Genomic DNA, 19259 nt, shown 5'->3' with positions numbered 1-19259 from the left:
GACGTCAGAGCAGTGATGTTGGGGGATCTATCCAACCCAGATCTCTACCTCCTTCCCCCTGTTTCCATGTCAAGCTTCTCCATCTCGTTCCTTCATTTACATCAGTAAAATAATCCGCATGTAAAACGTGGATTTTACATGAAAGTGGCTCACATCAGGACACATTTTAAGGGTGCTATCCTGCAGCTCTGCTACTTTCTGTTCCCAAGCCAAACTCCAGACTGGTTGCAGCCTCATACTAGTTAAACATGAATGAGACAAATGTGAGAACTAAACACGTTCTGTTGACAACAAGGGGGCCAAAAATAGGTTGGGTTTCTGTTTATTTGGCTCTCACTGGAAACGTTTGCCCCGCCACTTATCCTCGAACCCAGCTCCTATTTTTATCAGTTTTCAGGGGGCGTTTGACCCTCGTGTCGACAGGAGCCTGTTTATTACCGGTGTGCTGTCTGTCAGAGAGAAAGAGAACTGCGACAGAAGCTCCGCGGTGGTTTGAGCCTGTGAGTCATCGCTGGAGGGTTTAACCATTCCTCTTCCGGGAGGGCAAAGACGGCAACAGGCATGGAGAATTTCATATATATACACCGAGCGATCCATTGCACTTGCATTTTTGGCACATCTGGGATGCATTTACTGATAAAACTCCGGTATACCTTTCCTGTGACTGCAATTTATTTTGCTAAAAGCTGATCAGCGTCGACAAAACACGCATCCATTCTCTATTTCGAGGATGTTTGGATCTTTTTTAAGTCGCCGGTTGCTCCGCAAAGCACTATTTTTAATGCAGCCGAGCATCGCAGGGTGAAGTTGAATCATTTATGTGGATGGGTTTTTTTAGGAGCGGGTTATTGCGTCTGCTGTGATTCGTGTGATGACGTGTTGGTCAGGTGTCGCCTCATATAACGGGGGGAGCTGTCCAAGTGCTGAAAACAGACGAGAACAGCACCGTTGGAGAGGAGATGCCAAACATCTTCACTGCGATCTGAGCTCTTTTTCCTTAAAGTAAGACCCGTTATTCTTATTCTTTCATATATGTGAGTCATCCTGAGGGTCAATGTGCATCGCAGATTAGATTATTCGCAGGTTTTTTGCCGATTTATGGAAGAATGGCGGTTATCGATCTGCGCGTTAAGGTCTTTGTAGTGAGATGGTCGGAGATAAGAAGCGTTTCTTCCCGTGCAAGTCGGTGTTGTTTTGGAGGAATCAGGGTTGCTCGTAACAACGCGCCGAGTGACTCAAGCAGTGTTGTGAGTGCATCAGCTCAGGCAAAGCGCGGCGTCGTTTCATTCAATTTCTCAATCCCCGCATCCAAACAGACTGCGTGACGCGCAAATGATCCGAGATCCTCGGCATCCTCCGTGCTTATCTGGTTTTGCGTTTGCTGACTAACATCTGCGCTCTCTCCGTTGACTCTCTTGCAGGTAATAAATCGCCTATAATGCTGCATTTCCACCAAAAGTTGCCCGCGGGGAGAGCCGTGGTCCTGCTCGCCTTCCTCCTCCATGGATGCGCCGTGCAGGCTGCGTCTCTCCCCCGTCACTACAGGCTCCGGGGTGGGGAGAGCGAGGGGCAGCCGGCTGCCTACTCACCCAGCTCTGACCTCATCAAAGCCCTGGAGTACTTGGAAAATCTGAAACAGCGAAGCGGGAGCCGACCTGAACCCACGGATTATGACGAAGTGGAAAAGCTCAAGGTTCTGCTCCAGCTCGCCTCCCAGCAGGGCGAGGGTCCCGGGGATCGTCAGCCCGCCCCGGGCACGCAGAGGCAGGACATTACCGCTGAGCAGCTGATGAAAGTCCTCCTCACGTCTCTCCAGGATCAGGGCGGAAAAGACGTCAAAGTCGGCCCCGCGTCGGCGTCCAGGAACGACCGACGTGCGCACAGGCACCGCAACAAAGACACGGAAACCCCCGAGAACGGACCGGCAGATTATGGCAACTTCCCCCAACCTCACAAAAAATTACCCCTGATGTTTGAGGATGAAGAGAACCCGGATGCGTCCAAGCGGGCCACGGAGGACCTGGATGAGCAGTACACGCCCCAGAGCCTTGCCAATTTACGCTCCATCTTTGAGGAGCTCGGCAGGATGCCCGCGGTGGCCGGCCCAAAGAGGAACGTGTTCGGGGACGATGACAACGAGGAGGAAGGTGGATTCAACCCCAGAAACCAGGCCTATGAGGATGCCGGAGAGGAGTGGGTCCCCGTGGAGGAGAGGGAGGAGACGGAGGAGATGGTTGACAGGAGTCACGAAGAGATGGACAGGGCGGTGCAGAACGACCAGGAGGAGGCAGAGAGAGAGGAGATGGAGCGCCGTGCGAGCCAGGACCCAGAGGGTCCCAACGACGACACCAAGCTCGTAGATTACTACCTGTTGAAGGTCCTGGAGATGAGCGACCAGACGCAGAAGAGAGACAAGAGCGGAGAGCAGAGGAAGAGGCTGATTCGACCCTCGATTGTGGATCCACGAACTGTGAAGGAGCTGCTGCAACTGTCCCTGAAGCTCCACGTTCCTCCGCAGGACCTCATCGACATGCTGCTGACCGAGGAGCTCAGGAAGCTGCACCGTGATTCCCAGGGGCCAGCTCGCTACACGACAGGTCAGACCCCCAAGATCAGGTATTTCAGCCGCAAACTGCCGCTGAAGAGCAAGCCCGCCCCTGAGGATATGGATCGGGAGGACTTTTTAGACATAATCGGCGTGGAGACGATCAGCAACGAGTACCCCGTAGTGCAGAGGCCCATGAAGACCCCCATCTCCTCCGACAGACTCCCAATGGCGTCAAACCCCGCAAATCCAGTTAAAATGCCACCTCCATCAGGGCGCAGGGAGAACCTCTTTCTGTCCGAGCTCAACAAAATGCCCCTGAAGCGTCAGACCGACGGCGGCGACGACGAAGACGACGGCGACGTGGAAGACGAGGTGACCACATACCTGGCCGCGAAAATCCTCACCGAGTACCCCAACACCATCAGCAAGAGGGACACGCAGGCGCAGCTGCGCCATGAGCTGTACGAGCGCGCCCTGAAGGACTACCTGCAGGGCCAGGGGGAGCCGGAGAGGCCAGTGGCCGAGAGGGGCACCGAGGCGGCCGCGGAGGAGAAGGTCAACCCGACCCAAATGCAGGGAAACGGCGAGGTCGCTGCCAAGACCTCTGCGCCAGACACCGCCAACGAGGAGGAGAGGGAGCGCCGCGAAAAGATAGCGGCCGGGATGTAGCCGGAGGCCCCGCAAGACGCACATGATAAATTAAATATTTACACTGTCTCAAAATCAGTTTGGTGGACGTGATCTAGTTTCCAGGTCTCTATTGTATGAACTATAAGCCAGTATTACTCATGATTACCTTTATGAAAACGAGCTATAGCCTATATGTCTCACGGGTCCGATATAGAAAAACAAGCCCCTATTTGCTGCAGGAACACTATAGAATAGAAGTATTTTAGATTTCGATTGGATGCGATCAGTCAACATGCCAAATCAGAGCAACCTTAATGAAGTCCAAATTACTGAGAACATGTGATGTCAAAACGGTGTGTTTACATTAACCGCGTTTGTAAAGAGCAGAGAACAGGTATATATATTTTCAATTATGGACTATTATGACTGAAAACACTTGGTTTTCACCTCTGAGAAACTACTTACCTTAAATATATCTGTAAACTATATAGTATAATGCTGCCTGGGCCCTCAGAACACAAAGAGAATGCAGAGGTGTTCAAGGGCCGATCATATACTTTATTTTAGGACAGTAGGCTGGACTCAGAACCAGTGGTGTTGTGACTCTATATTCAGGGTTAAGTGGGTTTAATGTTACTATGGATTAATATTTCTTAATATCAGACCGTCGCCTGCCTTCCGACCCTTTCATACTGCAAAGCTGTGTTGGCCTATACCAGTGATTTGTGCAACGTTTGCTCATTTTTAAACCATTTTGTACATGTTCCAATGGTGTGTTATGACTCACAGACGAATAAAGCATCAGCTGTATTATTTTTCTCCCTGCTGAGTTGTGCTGCCTTATTAAAATGAGAGATAAACAGTTTTTGTCAAACAGCAGGAAGAACGACAAGGACATTTATGAAAACAACATGCTTTAATCTGAAACAGACATTAGAAATTGCATATTCTAAAAAGCAGGATATTCACACCCAAACTCCAGAAAGCTCTTTTTAAAGAGTCACAATTCATCTCATTCAAAATTACTTTGTTCTAGTGAGAAATACAAAACATTAGAGCATCAATTATAAATGTTTTCAACACTTAAATTTGAAATATTAAGAAACACGAGCTTACATGGTTACATGATGAAAAGATTCCATTTTAACAGACCTTTACGAAGCTAAAAATCCCTTCATGGTTCCCACTGAAGTGAACCATAATTCCTTTTTATTAAGTAATCTAAATAACATCTGCAGCTTTGCACACCTATAAAATGTTCCCCTTCTTCAGTTAAACACCTAAGAACAAGCGTTGCCCTCAAAGGAAGTGGCGCCGCCGAGATGCTTCAGGCAGTAGGCAGCTTTCTCTAAAAAGTCCATCAGAATCAAAGTGCCTCTTTGCCTTCAGAAACTTTGAGTCGTGTACAGTACGTTGTGTTCCTCCCACTGGTAAAAAGTCCCTCACAGGCTAAAATGCAGGTTTGCTCATGTACTCCTCCATGGTCTGCAAGAAGAAGGAGAAGAGAGGACGATTGAGGCGGTGACCCTGGCAAACAGGAATCATGGTGCGGCTAATATTCACACACAAACACACACGCTTCTCTCTATCACACACCTGCACAGACACACACAGCTACACATTGCCTGCCAGTGAATGCTGAGCACACCAACATAAGATGGCAAACTAACACAAGCAGAACATCTAACCTTGCTGTCCATATTCAAGGTCATCCAAACAGCTCCACCTCATACCAATCACTGTTGTCATCCTGAAGCGATAATGGTTAAAATGAATAGGAGGCTACACTGCACACGTGCGCACACACACAAACACGCACACTCTAGATCAGTAGTGTTAGTCAGGCCTACTCCAAAGCAGACAACAGCACACCCAGTAAACAACTGTACCACACAGAGCCATGACCCTACAGGCGGAGGAGGAGGGCGTCAGCTAAAATGCTAACTCTACAGCACATTCCAGGGAAATCTGTCTCTCACTCGCAATAAGGCGAGCAGAGAGAGAGAGACAGAGAGAAAGAAAGAGGGATTGGGGGGGACAGCATGACCACAAATCTATAAAAGAAAAAGAAGCACGAGCTAATGTCCACTAAACTAACAGCTAAAGGAAAGACAAAAAAGCACACCACGATCACAGCAGCACCACCGCTGGTTATGCAACTGGCTACGATGCCGATTGGATCATCTCACACAAGCCGACGCGTCTGTTATAAAGGTTACTGCCAGCACACGATTGACTCCAAAACACTCATCCGGAATACCGCTTCTTAATCATTTCAAGCAGTGCGTCTCATAGTTGGACGCTCACAAATCCGCAGATGGCGGCCTGCGTCATGTGTTGTGTTGCATATCACCTCCTGCAGCATGTCTGAGGCTTCGATGCAGCGATTCACCGTCTGTTTGGACGTCTCTTGGACCTCTCCCCCCATCAGGAACTCATCCAGGATGAAGTAAGCCTTCTCGAAGTTAAAGATGATATCCAGCTCACACACCTGAGAGGAGACGCAGAAGCAGAGGGTGAAAATCATGGAGACCGCCGCCCGTTGAGCGGACAAAGACGAAGCTGATTTGTGTACATTGCCGAAGTATTTGTCCAGCAGTTCCACGTAGCGATGAATGACCTCCAGGGCTAACAACTCATTTTCCTGGTTCTCTATAGCCAGGCAGAAATACAGGCTGGCATACCTGGAGAGAAGGTAACACGGCTGTGATTTTATAGGTGCTACATTTACACACATGTAGTAAAATAAGTTGCAAAAAATGCAGTTTGTGCCGTGGCTAGGGGAGCAACCGTGGGTCATAATGAACAAAGAGACAAAGTCCAGAAGGCAACACACGGAGGGAGGGCTCACCTCTTGTAAATGATCTTTAGGTCTTTCCAGTGAAGGAAGTTGCAGGAGCGGGGTTGTCGTGACAACACCATGGAGGTCATTTCCCTGATGATCTTCTTCTTTTCACGTTCTGACATGGGAGTGAACCATTTCTGCAGGCGCAGTTTTCCCTGGCGACTGAAGAGCAGCAGGAAGCGCATCTAGCAAAACACACACACACACACACACACACGCTGCAGATTAGAAAAAGAAAGAATCATCATGAAAATGATGGACCACCCACCTTCACGGAGGACTCCAAGTAGGTAATTCCAAGAGGAAGGAGAATGCACTTAATACCCCACCCTATCACAGCATATTCCACAACTAAATAATCCCAATGCTGGAGCTTGTGTTTGCACTGTTGCAAAGTGTGGAAAGATGTTTAAGACATGCAGGTATAAAAGTCAATATGTGGTAGTCATGGATACCAACCAGCCCAGGGCCCAGGATCAGGCTGTCTGGTAGGCAATTGATTATTTGAAGTAAAAGCAAATTCAGATTAGCCATAAAGTTCTGTAACCATATAAATGTTGATGTCCGTGTTTGGAGGGAATGCACCCCTTTGATTTATTTAGATTACTACTTTAGTTTAACTTTAGGACTCTTTTTTTTCGATACTTGGGTTCTAAAAGTTTAAATAATTGGTTTTTTTTAATGAATAATAAAACCTGCAGCTATCGACAAAATCAACGAGTGAGATTAGAAGATTCAGGATCCGCTGGAAATAAAAGAAGCGAAATAATGAGGAGTACTTTGTGATTAAGTGTCATCGGCACCCTCATCTCTGATTACAGAACTTTCAGGAAACATGAACATTCCCGAGTCACTTCATATCAACAAGGTTGCGAAACATTTTGGGAAAAGTATTTAATCAAAGCTATCCGAACTGCACCACTCTAGATTCCAGTAGTTCCATCATTTTCCGGAGATAAGCGAATATTTCTTATCCAGGTGAGGGTTGTGTATTGCGTTAAAGCTCGTCCACAGTCGCTCCAATACTGGTCTTTCCTGCTTCCGCCCTTATGCAAATTAAAAAGCCACGAAACCTGTTCTGTAACAGGGAAATGGCCTCCAACTGACTATAAAACTGTTAAATAAATAAGAGGGGGGAAACTTGAGGAAAAACCCCTTTGTACACAGAACACATCTGCTTTTAGACCACCCGGCGTGGAGAAAATAGGCCTCCGTGTGCGGAGGTGGAGCCCTTAGCTTTAGCCGCTTTTGAGCGACAGCAGGTGCGACAGGTGAACAGACTCGCAACGCTGTCGTTTACCTGGAGAGGGGGGGGATAAAAACAGCCACTCACCATTTTGACCCGTGCACCAGGAGCCGAGAGGTCATGCGCGGATTCCGAAATGAAGAACTTTAATCCTCACAATGGGCCAACGGCGCTGCCTGGGCGCATACTGGTCCGCCGTCCGCTCCGGCCACAGTGAGCGAGGTTCGGCGTGACTCCGCCCCCCTGACCGCTGGAGCAGCGGCGGGGCGTCAAACGTCACAGCCGTCGGGGTTGGACATGACTTATCTTCTCTTTCGGAGCTCACGGGAAACCTGTGGAGAGCTTTTTCCGAACTTCGACACTGTCTCCTGACAGCTGGGTGTTTTAGCGATGCTGCGTCGGCAGGGGGCGGCAAAGCGCTGCAACCCGGTCTGGGCCATGTGACTCTGGTCTGGGCTGACGGGGACCCGCAAGCTGGAGCGCTTTTTCTGGATCATGTCTCTGTACCGGAACGCTGTCTGGTTCCTGAATGGAATCCACCAGTATACAAGGTTAGTCGGCCCCCAATGTTCTTGATTTAATTACAAACGTTAAAGAACGTCAAGTAGACGAGAATTGGAGGGATGGTTATTCTAGTTGTCCTTTTGCTTTAATTGCATGGTTGATTGTCTACCATGTTTTTTTTTCTTAAGTTATCTGTAGAACAGAAACAACAGGCTTGTGCATCACACATTAATTGACTTTTGTGCAATCTGTACCAGTAGTTACAGAGTTTACTGAGTTGATCACATTACTTGACTCTACCACAGATCAAATATGGAAAAACCAACCCTTCCTCTTCAGTCTATCACATTTTGAAGTTATTCATTTAGAGTTTTTTTCCTCTGCGTCGTTAGGAAGGGATACGAAGCAGCAGCGAAAGACTTCGACACCCAGGACCTGGACGTGTCCGTGGTGGGAAGGTCCTTCATGATCACTGGAGCCAACAGCGGAATCGGCAGGGCGACCGCCATGGCTGTAGCCCAGAAAGGTAGGCTGAGGTTTGCTCTCTGCTGAGCACCCTCATTGATGATGTGTGTGTGTTTCCAGGCGGGACTGTCCACATGGTGTGTAGGAACAAAGATAGAGCAGAGGCGGCCAGGGAGGTTATTGTCAATGAGTCTGGGAACACGGTGAGTGGTTTCAGAATGAAGAAAATAATGACTTGTGAAAGAGGACCTGGATTCCATCTGCTCGTTATTAGGAGGTGTACGTCCATATTGTCGACATGGAGGAAACCCGTCAAGTTTGGGAGTTTGCTGAGGCCTTCAAGCAGCAGCACCGGACGCTGAATGTATTGGTAGGTGTTGCCCATTTCCTCTGATCCCTTTTAATCTCCGATGATCTGATGTTGTTCTCTTATGTGTTTTTCTTTGTAGATAAACAATGCCGGGTGTATGGTGCACAAGAGGGAGACGAACGCAGAGGGACTGGAGAAGAACTTTGCGACCAACACTATGGGTGAGGCCTCACTTTGCTCTAAACGATCACACCGATCACAGGGTTAAAGCTACAGCTTCATCTGATTTAGGGGTTTACATCCTCACCGAGAGTCTTATACCGCTGTTGCAGAAGAGCCGAGATCCACGGGTGGTAGGCCTACACACACACACACACATACACACACACACACACACACACACACATACACATATTTCTAAAAATGTGGGGCCTTCCATAGACATAATACATTACTCATCTCCCTACACTAACCATAACCATCCCAACTAATCCCCTAACCCTAACCACAACCTATTGTAATCTCAACCTCAAAACATGTCTTAACTCTTGTCCTTTTAGCCAAAATAACCCCACTTGACACTCTAGCAGAATGAGTGTTTTGGTACGCATTATGTAGCAAATACAAGGGCACACACATACTCACATACACACCATTGCGGTACTCGCCTGTGTCATGTGGAGGGCACAATGCAAACTCTGTCCAAACACTCAGACACCGCGGCTGTTGTCTAAACTGCGCCTCTTTTCTCCCTGACTGTTAGATCACTGTGTCCTCAGGCGGCATGCTGGTCCAGAAACTGAGAGCAGATGACTTACAGTCGGAGAAAGGCTTCTTTGACAGCGTCATGGTTTATGCTCAGAACAAGGTAGCGTGTCGGAATATAACCCAAAATCTTCAGAATACCTAAGTTTGTCAGTGCATGTGATTATTATGCTAAATAACAGTATGCGTTAGCACCACTATGCTAATATGAAAAAGGAGCAGTTGGTAAGTATCAGTGTTTAGGCACAGGGAAACCCTATTTCAGGCTTCAGACACTGTGCGTGGTCCTGTGTTATTTTCTCAGAGACAGCAGGTGGTGCTGACACAACACTGGGCCAAAGCCAACCCGGTTATTCACTTTTCTGTGATGCACCCAGGCTGGGTAGATACACCAGGTATTGACGCCTCTGCAAAAATAACAGGAAAACTTTGTACAGATACTTTAATTATCATTACAGTGGCTCTTTTCAATTAAACAAGATCCTCAGGATGATTTTTTTTTTTTCATTCTTGAATTTTTGTGCAGCTGTTTCTAAATCGATGCCCCAGTTCCACCGGATGATGGGGGAGAGGCTGCGCCGTGTCGAACAAGGAGCCGACACCGTTGTGTGGTTAGCGCTGTCGAGGGCGGCTGCCAGAACCCAAAGTGGGCAGTTCTTTCAAGGTGAGTGGGGTCTTCTTCATCATTCCTTCCACCCTCCTGTGGTAGGGGTGTCAGACAGTCTGTTCTATCCAGCTGGGAATTCTGTCCTCCCAGGCAGAAAAACATCCACCTAGGAAAGTGGGAATGCAGGCGAAAGTCACCTAAGGGGTAGTTCGGAAAACCCGGCCGGACTGCGGCCCCCAAGGCCTGGGTTGTGACTTCCCTGTCCTATGGGGATGAAGTCGAGGCTAATGTTTGTGTTGCAGATCGAAGGTGTGTCCCCACCCACCTGCCTCTGGCGTGGACCCACAGCGCTGCAGAAGACATTCAGGCTTTCATCATTCAACTGGACGCTCTGGCTGCAGCCATCCGTTCACAGCCTGATGCAGAGCCTGACGCCCACACACACCCTGCTACACCTGAGACCCTCTGAAATGCTGCCTCCATTACGTTTAGGCTGCTCTCTACTCTAGGATGTTCTTCAGAATCAGCACGTTTGTCATATTTAGACCTCTGCTATCACAAACGCCACTGTAACTGTAAAGAAGCTAAAGCTCAATCTGCCAAATGATTCTTCACTGTGAAAAAACGGTTTATTGAAGGATGTTTTCAAGCTGAATGCAATATAAAGACATTAGAGGATGTTCTGGGCTCCACTCCACATATACAATTACATTCATGAAAAAACAAAAGCTTCACCACAGCTATTTCACGCTAGACAGGAAAACCTGAGGCTGAATTTCATTAATTACTTTACTTATACTTCCTTGATGAATATAACTGAATCTGCTGTGAGTCTAAGTGACAAGGATGCTAAGATGAAAACCCTCCAGTCTTCTTTCCTTCTTCTTGACTGATGTATCCATTTGGGGACCACGGGGAGGGTGCTGGAGTTTATCCCAGCTGCGTAAGGGTCCCCCCAGGATGAGATGCCAGCTCATCGCAGGGCCCTATGTGAGCGTTTAAGGGTTTGAGACCTTGCTCAAGGGTCGGAGAAGTAATAGCTCAGCCTCTAGGGGACTCGTCTAAAAAGTGGAGGGTTCCTACTTCAAGTCATAGTGCGGGGGAAAAAAACGTGGGAGGCGTTAGCATGGGGAGGTGCCAGAGCTGAGAAACGTACACTCCAGTCTTCACAGCCTGTTCTCTATGCCACGTAGATGTATGCTTTTTGATCCTCAGGTGTCCTTGCTAAAAACTCCTTTTCTATTAGACCCTCTATGCACCTTTTAACTGCTGTGTGGGAAGGAACAAAATTTTTCTTCAGCTGCTGAGTCACCTGGAGACCATAGAAAAATCAGAGAGAAATGGGACATTAAAAAGAGACGGAAACCACAATCAGAGGCGCCTAAATATGAGACTAAAAACAATCATCTTCAGAGAGCTTCAGGTGGAGGCTACCTCTGCAACCAGGACTTTGTGCTGCAGCCGATTCCTTGACTTCATAATCCGGACGATGGCTGCCTCGATCCTGTGCTTCCTTTCTTCGTCTACCCTGTGAGATGTCTCCTTCTTCTCTGGAACTGTCGCTTCCTTTTTAGCAGCAACTTGAGTGAATAGACAGAACTTTTAGAGGAGGATCCACTTGTGAACACTGATAAATTGCTCCCTTGCTCACTTGTTTTCAATTTAACTTTGTGCCATTTGCAATTAAACTCGTCGTTGACCGTAAAAATGTCCCCTCTGTCCAGCTCCTTGGAGCTGGGCTCCTTTGTCAGAACCCTCTGTTCGGTTTTTCCCCAGAACAAAGGCAGCAGCGCTCGTACCAGATCCCTCTCGGGGATGTCGGTCTCCTGATGGATTTCCTATTTGAACATGGGCAAAAATGTCACATTTAACAGCAGATGACTGCATCTTTTTGTGCAACTCCTTTCCGATAAAGGAAATTCTGGGAGGGGGGGGCTCACCTTAAAGGTGTACTTTTCTCTGTTATTGTAGAGCATGAGGATGGTCATCTGGAAGGTGGACACCTGCAGTATGTGCTTCCGAGTCACCTGAGCATCGCTCGCGCAAGCATCTGCACCATTTTCCTGCAAATTCAACACAAAATAAATGACCCTAATGCAAGAAACACCTAAATTCCCACCAATCTGACACAAAAAAGGGGTTGTACATGAACATTCATGCACCTTTTTAAGAGATCCGTAAAAGGTGGCATTTACTTCTGCCCAGCCCAGGTGGTGCTGAAGCATGAGCTTCCGACCGATGTGTTTCTCGAGATAAAAGCTGCAAAAATAACCCAAAACAGTTCACGAAACAACAGTTCACGCACAGGAACAAAGAGCAACAGTATCGCTGAGAGAGCTTCACCTTCCGAAGACTTCAAATGCGTTGCTGAGAACAGACGGGATGCTGCATTTAGGTGCTGGTGACTGTGTTGGCCAGACGCCCGCAGTCAGAACTTTGACTGAGAGGTTCACGCCACTTAGCGATATCTTAAAGAAATCAAGCAATTTAAATACTCAGTTGAAGGAACAAACCAGATGTTGTCACGCCGCCATTGGCTTACCTGCATGGTTTGGATGTGGGACCAGAATTCTTGCATTGTAGTGTTAGAGACGCTAATGTCTTTAAACATCCCTTCCAGCTTTGCAGTGAACTGAAAACCACATTCTGTCTGTGAGTGAGAAAAGAAAGAATTGGGCGTCTTTTTGGGACAACATCACCCAGAATGGAGGGTGTAATGAGCGACATTTGGACCTGCGTCTGTCTGTATACGCAGCTCTTACCTTGAGTCTCAGGATCATGCTCTTCTCTATCTCATCCGACACGCCTGTGTTGCTTAGCAACCTGTCGCTCAGATGCTGCTTGTAGTGCTTTTCAAACACGTCCTTCTCCTGCAGGAACTTGAACAACATCAGCGCGTTTTCCAGGAACGACTCGACCTCCTGTTCCGACAGCTGATACCAAAAACAGAGAGGAGAACAACATTAGGAGGCACTAAAGCAGGAAGGGCTGGACGGCTTCAGATGCATGAAACTCACCCCTTTGGCACCTTTCTTTAGCTTGTCATTAATGAAGAGCGACAGATACTCTGGTGAACGCGAGTTGAGGTTAAAAATATGCTCAAAGTCCCCTGTTATGGTTTGTTTGCAGAGTTTGTCGTTGTTGAAGGCCTCAGCAAGGAAATGATCACATTGGGCCTTGAGGTCCAGAAGATTCTGTTCAAAGAGGGAGAAGGAGTCAACAGGACCTGTCCGTCTCGAGGTGAAGTCCTGCAGGGAGCCCACCTGGATTTGGTCCACAGGGTTCGCGCCTACTTCTTCTTGGGAAAACAGAGCTTTGCCCCGTTGCCTCACACTAGAACTCATGGTGTCACACATCAATTTCAGGCCGCCCGGGACCCGACTCAAGAGCCGGTACATACGTGCCAAATCTTAAAACAAAACACGGAGAAACTGCACGCATTCCTTCATTTTATGGAAGTTAGCGTTTGAGTTACCTTAAAGACAAAAGCTTCCTTTACCTTGTACCTTGGTGTGCTCGAGCATGTAAACGAGGCCGGAGTTCTCCATCTCCACTACGGTCTGCATGTGGTCAGTAATCATCACCTGTTCCACCACCTGGATGATGCGCTCCTTCGTAGAGATGTCCATACAGCTCAGCACCCGCTCGCACTCTTGGGTGATGATGGCTTCCACCTTCGTCAAGTATTTGTCCGCACTTTGCTCCGCCAGAAATTTCTCACTCTCCAGCTGAAAGAGCGGCGACATTTTAATTCCGGAAAGAAAACGGACGCGCCGGCTTTTGCAAAGACTGACCTGGAATAATTCTGTTGATATATCTAAGAAAGCGTTCTCAAAATACTCCTCGTACACAGACCGGCCCTCGAGGCTAAGAATCATCAGCATCTGGCAGGTGTTTTTGATGGCCTCCCTGTAACAGGGATGATGTCGTTAAAAGCAACAGAACCCCCCAGTGAGCAGTCACACAATCAGATGCCTCCAGAAGCTACATTAGACACCACTTTTTATCAATCTGATCTTCTCAGCCACAAGTGGCAGGGGCTTACTTAGGGTCGTTTAGGGTGATCCTGCCTACCTGTTTACAAACGCTCCTTTCCTGTCCTGCTCAATCATGCCCAGCAATGTCCACTGCAGTTGTTTGTTAATGGCGTTGTGGCCTAACACCTTATCCTTGAAGATGGTGATGCCAATCGTGTACACACTGTCCATACCGTGATTTTTAGCATAGATCTGGTCCTGGAAGACAAGAGGGAGAAAGGTCAACTGGTGGTTAACCAGGTGAAGAGAGAGATGCCCTAAAGGCAGCTTTATTGTGCTTGACATCGCCACCAAATGTTTTACTTCAGTCGGGTCATTAGCATCACTCCCTCCCAGGCCCCATCATTAATTAAGATCCCTTTAACAGTAAACACTCTACTAATATTGGTTCTTCTGCTGGTCTTTCCTGCATTCATTAGTCTCTCCAGAGTTCAACATGAAAACGTTTTGCTGCTAACTGAAGTAATAATAAAATAATAATACAAGCTAACACAAGCCAGAGACTCTAGATCAAAAGCAACATGGCAGGGTATATATAGTCTGAAACTTGATTTGAGGCCATTTCTTGTATCAGGATCTGTGAATCCCGCTACAAATTCCCTATGATTCATTTCTACAACAGTCAAAATTAAGATAATGCTGTAAAGCGCCTACCATACGGATGAATATGTCTTTAATCATTGCAAGTTCAAATTGATAATCCGTCCAGGCTCGATACAACGTCTCTAGAAAATTATTATAAAGCGAACTGAGGACTTCTGGCTGTACCTGAAAAGATTAGATTGAAAAAAAAAGGCAAAGTAAATGTCAGAAAAACTTTGGTATGATGAGCAAAATAAATGATATATTTTAAAATATAAATTTAACAACACAATTAACAGAAAGATGCTGCTTTACATTGTTGAGGAGGTGTTCGGTAATGATCTCTTTCAAGCCTGTGTACATCTTCATTACACGCCTCAGCTGCGTCAGGGTGTAAGCAGTGTGGTACAGTTCTGAGAAGCATAAACCTTTGTTATCCTTATTTAGGATTCGATGGATGGCACTCTTTAGATTGTTCCACAGGTTGTCCACACATTCCTCGTCTATGTCCATCTGGTAGAGGTGAAAAGACATTTCACGAAGATGAGGTCACTGATGTTGATCACTAAAAAACATACAAAATATAAGCCCAATGGTAACTAAACGGAACAGCATCTGGCTAGTAATCAGTTCAAACAATGACTGGTGAAGCCTAAATCCCCACAGAAAAATGTCAGAACAGTGATTGTCTTTGCACTTGCTACATATTGATGACTAAAATATGCATTCTCCTAGCAATGTGAGGACATTTGGTGGGAGTTTGGTTGGTCCTCACAAATTGGGAGGCATGTTTGGCGGTGGAGATGTGGTGAAGTTTAGCTTAGGGAAAGGGTTAGGGGGTTAGTTGGGTTGGTTAGGACTAGGTTAAGAAGCTGGGTCATGTATTATTACTACAATATTCCTCACAAACAGAAGTACAAGGATGTGTTTGTTTCTGTCCATTCAAGCTCTGGCATCATATACATTCAAGAGTCACCCCTCCAATCGCCATGTACATTATATCATGACCCAGGATGCCCTTCCTCCCTGCCGTTTAGCAGGGGATAAAGCATTGTTTTTTATGCTGCGTTTACATCTATACATCCTGCTACACGCAGTAGGAAACCCTATGATTAACACATTTCGAGCACCTTGCAGAGACTCGGGGAATCAAGTGTCTTCTGTTGACAATATCTCACCTTAGGCTCTATTTCTGTTTACTCACAGTGGCTAATGTTGTCCCAGTATCAGTACTTCAGAGGGTTGTTGTAACGCAGCTAACATATTTGCAACACATGTTAGCCTGAATCAAAGCTGTTGTGCTTTGATCATGGAAAGAGCAGATATAACATGACAGCCCTATAAAATAAGGTGCAAAATAAGGTCGATAGCTTGTGTTTTTAAAAGAATGTTACAGGTACAAAAAGGTCACAGGCAACTGATATTTGGTCACATGGAAGAAAAACTGGCTTTAGAGGCCTATGAAATTGATTTAAAGACAAAATGGAGGAATAGTTGCATCAACTGAGCAGTTTCAGTTTTTTTTTCCACCAGAGAAAGGTGAACGACATATATTTCAAAAGCCTGAAGTCTATCCTTTATGCTTTTCAACATGTTTTACTATCAAAAATATAAGAAAAGGCAACATAGATTATTTCCCCCATCTGCAGTAAGAACAAATCCATCCTAAAGAATTTCAGTTAAAATTCCAGCTAAATAATTGTAAATTATTATTCCCAGTGCTAGGTCTTAAAACTCTACTCTTGCTATATGACTTTTTTTCTTTGGAGACAATGTTGTAACAAACACTATATAAATAAAGTTTATTCCAATTGAATTGAGTGAAAAGACCTCGACGTTTTCTTATTCTATATATTTCTCAATTGTTCTTTTCATGACTAGCGATCTACTTTGTTAATGGTCGCGATCTTTCGAAACTATTTCTTTTTGTTTAGGATGTTTAAAACCACTGGGGAACCCTTGTACCCTGTGCGCAGCGCAGAAATCTCGCGAGAGTGGAGACACCGCGGACAGCTGCTCGAGAAGCAGCGCCACACATAATACGACAATAAAATGTACAGATATTAAGTGAAATTGAACATTTAGTCTACGATTCTAAAACCTAGTCTCTAAATAATACATTTCAATTAATCGCCTCTTGACTAAACTTGCGTGCGTGCGTGCGCGTCCAACTTCTGGCCTTCACAATTTTTAGAATCCCTTCTAACCTAATCAAAGCTCTTTTGATCGTAGAAATCTCAAATTTTCAAGGTTCAAATTTGGCTCCTGTGTTAGGTAAGTAATGTTGGGAGGGGGTAATTTAGTTTTTTCTGGCCACTGCAGCACATTTGGAACGAAAAAACATAAATATAATCACGCCTACATTTGTGCCTGGAGATGATTTCGTAAAGGTTAAAGGGCCCTATTGTTTTGTGATTGAAATAAACAATCCAGCCCTGTGATGTATGCATTTTCAGGAACTATCAGAGCAACAATAACATCAAGCTTTCTGATTCCCAACAGGATGAATTCGTGGTACTGAATTCGTGGTTCTTGCATATTTACACGATGTCCAAAGCCCTTGGAAACACATCCAACACACACAGTTTGCTGGTATGGCTCGTTTTTCTTCTCTTTACAGTTTCATTTCAAAAATAGGAAATATGGAGAAATCTAGTTGGTTTTTTTTTTTTGTTTTTTTTTTTAAAAAAGGCATTTTATATATTATTATGTATATTCCTCAGTTGTGGCTATATTTTTGGGTGAATGGGACTCTGCCGCCCTCTAGTGTTCACCAATAGAATAAAGCAAATGCGTCCAGCGTCTTTAAAACTGCAAAATCTTTTGCTCAACCCATAATTAAATCTGTGTCCTCCGCATCAAAACATTTTAATTAAAAATTTGATGTGTGTATAAAAGGAATACTCTTTGGAAGCGTAATGTCAACAGAAACCTTACAAAATGGTTCAGTGCATTCATGCCTTCAGCTGCATCCTGAAGCACCTGCTTCAGCCGCATGGTGAATGCACACAGGCCTGAAGCAGGTGCTTCTTTTATTTAGAATTTGAGTAGAACAGGAACTTTGTATGAATTAGGAACTGAAATGCATATTTATATCACATAAATCTAAGCTGAATCTGTTTCTAATCTTAAAGTGGGTGTTTCCACAGTCCAGGCTCCACTACTACCATAACTTCAATAATCAGTTTTTCTAGTAAAGTGCTCTATAATACTAACAATATAATACTAATATTGAATTGTCTGTTCAGTTGTTATTATTTTCTCCTGTGACCACATTTTCAATGGGATTTGCTGTTATGTTAATGTGTGCTATTCCTTGGAAAGAGTCCTTATAGGGTCATCACCACTGGTATCAACAGGAAGTGCAAAAGGTGCAACCCTGCAGCCTCTGCTGACTAATCAGATTTTTGAGAAGCGCATGACCACCTCCTACATCACAGCACAGTAAACTGCACAAATTACTGCTCTGTTCCGCCTGCAGCTCCCACATGAGATGCGATTATTTCACGCTCGGTGCTGCGTCAACTCCTCGGCGATTTGCCCCGGCAACGGGCAGACGCCACAAACAGACTTCTGTCATAGACGCCAGCGGCGGAGAGCGACGCAATGCTGAGCGCGTGTGGTGTTTTGCCAGAGATTACCCACTGGCCGTTCTGTGGTGTGTCTGTAAGCTGTTTGTCTGCTGATAACAACCTGAGGAGACAGCTGCTGTTGACAGGCGGCTCCACAGAAATACAGAAATAAGGGAGGGATCTAAACTAGACACACAACATGCATTTCATGTGAACACACTTCACATGAACATTGTGTGTGCAGCCACAGACCAGCCAAAAGTTTGTCCTCTCAGGAAGTGGCCTTCTGGCCCTCTTCATATTGGTTATCAATCCTTATTTTGTATCTACAGGCTAACAGCTGCACCTCCTCTTCAAAGTAGCTGTATTGATGCTGCTTGAACACATTCTTTAGTGTGTGTGTATGTGTGTGTGTGTGTGTACATTTCCAGTGTGCGCTTGTCAGTGTTTGAACCCTAAATGACCTCCAATACTCTTCTCATTCGAAAAAGGGAGTCTGTTTACGAGTGGCGGTCTCCCGTCTTTAACAGGCCAGAACCATCAGAAGCTGCCACTCAAAATGGTCAAACCGGTCGTTTGGGAGGCTCGACAATTTGTCACAGATTTAAATCACACAACCCTAAACAAAAATGTGATGGGATATTACCTCATTCAGAAGCGACTAGGGTGCAATAATAGTATCAGCCATTGCTGTTTATAAGCAGCTGGAAGATGGACCGTGGCTGACTATAGTTCTTGAAGTAGAAACGTCGTCATCGTCAGCTGACAGTTGTGTAATGGTTCCTTTCCTGGCAGGGTTGTCATCGAGACTTAATAACATCTGAAAATGTGAATTCAGGTTTCTGTGAAAAGGGCTCGTCCTTCGCACTGACCAATATTCTTCTCTCACGTGCGACATATATGTCAGAGTAAGGCCCCGTGGGCTGGGTTGGTGACCCCCACGCTCAGAGGACAGTGTCATAAAATGGCGCACAGGAGGTGATTGATTTTCTGAGTGACTACAGAAGCGGAATTCAATCCTCTGCTTTTGATTTCAGCCCGTTTGTCCGCGGCTGCGCGCTCCGCCAACGCGACACCAGAAGCTCTGGAGTCGACCGCGGCGTTTTCCCTTCAGAATCCCAGACTCATCGTTTCTGCTAAGATGCTGT

At 46.0% G+C, this 19259-nt stretch overlaps 4 protein-coding genes across 5 annotated transcripts; 2 read left to right on the top strand and 2 right to left on the bottom strand.

Moving 5' to 3' along the window:
• Positions 1–845: 845 nt before the first annotated feature.
• Positions 846–3988, top strand: scg2b (secretogranin II b). Its single transcript, XM_057056586.1, has 2 exons — positions 846–1002; positions 1422–3988. The coding sequence occupies exon 2, from the start codon at positions 1439–1441 to the stop codon at positions 3215–3217; it is 1779 nt and encodes a 592-aa protein (XP_056912566.1). The 5' UTR covers positions 846–1002; positions 1422–1438; the 3' UTR covers positions 3218–3988.
• On the bottom strand, positions 3736–7517 carry ap1s3b (adaptor related protein complex 1 subunit sigma 3b). Of its 2 annotated transcripts, XM_057056588.1 has the most exons (6): positions 7357–7517; positions 6030–6208; positions 5754–5862; positions 5532–5669; positions 4867–4928; positions 3736–4663 (listed from the first exon to the last, which is right to left on the bottom strand). In XM_057056588.1, exons 1-5 carry the CDS (start codon positions 7357–7359, stop codon positions 4887–4889), a joined length of 471 nt encoding a protein of 156 aa, XP_056912568.1. In that variant the 5' UTR covers positions 7360–7517; the 3' UTR covers positions 3736–4663; positions 4867–4886. The 2 variants fall into 2 exon arrangements, with proteins under 2 accessions (XP_056912568.1, XP_056912569.1); XM_057056589.1 differs by lacking the exon at positions 4867–4928 and having other exon boundaries at positions 7357–7515.
• A 13-nt stretch (positions 7518–7530) lies between these two features.
• On the top strand, positions 7531–11628 carry LOC130538729 (dehydrogenase/reductase SDR family member 12-like). The gene is made up of 10 exons (XM_057056587.1): positions 7531–7820; positions 8166–8299; positions 8359–8441; positions 8513–8608; positions 8688–8769; positions 8840–8901; positions 9312–9416; positions 9618–9708; positions 9840–9977; positions 10223–11628. Exons 1-10 carry the CDS (start codon positions 7765–7767, stop codon positions 10387–10389), a joined length of 1014 nt encoding a protein of 337 aa, XP_056912567.1. The 5' UTR covers positions 7531–7764; the 3' UTR covers positions 10390–11628.
• LOC130539000 (cullin-3-like) lies at positions 11444–15073 on the bottom strand. Its single transcript, XM_057057060.1, has 11 exons — positions 14855–15073; positions 13995–14155; positions 13420–13829; positions 13184–13329; positions 12938–13114; positions 12683–12853; positions 12463–12570; positions 12264–12388; positions 12083–12179; positions 11861–11983; positions 11444–11758 (listed from the first exon to the last, which is right to left on the bottom strand). Exons 1-11 carry the CDS (start codon positions 15071–15073, stop codon positions 11444–11446), a joined length of 2052 nt encoding a protein of 683 aa, XP_056913040.1.
• Positions 15074–19259: the final 4186 nt, after the last annotated feature.

Source organism: Takifugu flavidus, chromosome 15, assembly GCF_003711565.1.
Source record: "Takifugu flavidus isolate HTHZ2018 chromosome 15, ASM371156v2, whole genome shotgun sequence".
Lineage (NCBI taxonomy): Eukaryota > Metazoa > Chordata > Actinopteri > Tetraodontiformes > Tetraodontidae > Takifugu > Takifugu flavidus.
The sequence above is the reverse complement of the archived record's forward strand: the minus strand, read 5'-3'. Positions and strand labels throughout refer to the sequence as shown.

Excerpts from the sequence above, each read along its gene's own strand:
- scg2b (XM_057056586.1), top strand. The coding sequence starts at position 1,439 with ATGCTGCATTTCCACCAAAAGTTGCCCGCGGGGAGAGCCGTGGTCCTG.
- ap1s3b (XM_057056588.1), bottom strand. Across the intron at positions 5,863-6,029 it reads CTAAAGATCATTTACAAGAG|GTATGCCAGCCTGTATTTCT; the intron begins GTGAGCCCTCCC and ends CCTTCTCTCCAG. Across the intron at positions 5,670-5,753 it reads TGGACAAATACTTCGGCAAT|GTGTGTGAGCTGGATATCAT; the intron begins GTACACAAATCA and ends GTCTCCTCTCAG.
- LOC130538729 (XM_057056587.1), top strand. The coding sequence starts at position 7,765 with ATGTCTCTGTACCGGAACGCTGTCTGGTTCCTGAATGGAATCCACCAG. Across the intron at positions 8,300-8,358 it reads CATGGCTGTAGCCCAGAAAG|GCGGGACTGTCCACATGGTG; the intron begins GTAGGCTGAGGT and ends GTGTGTTTCCAG. Across the intron at positions 8,770-8,839 it reads CTTTGCGACCAACACTATGG|GGGTTTACATCCTCACCGAG; the intron begins GTGAGGCCTCAC and ends CATCTGATTTAG.
- LOC130539000 (XM_057057060.1), bottom strand. The coding sequence starts at position 15,073 with ATGTCTTTTCACCTCTACCAGATGGACATAGACGAGGAATGTGTGGAC. Across the intron at positions 13,830-13,994 it reads AAAGGAGCGTTTGTAAACAG|GGAGGCCATCAAAAACACCT; the intron begins GTAGGCAGGATC and ends TCCCTGTTACAG. Across the intron at positions 13,115-13,183 it reads ACCCTGTGGACCAAATCCAG|AATCTTCTGGACCTCAAGGC; the intron begins GTGGGCTCCCTG and ends CTCTTTGAACAG.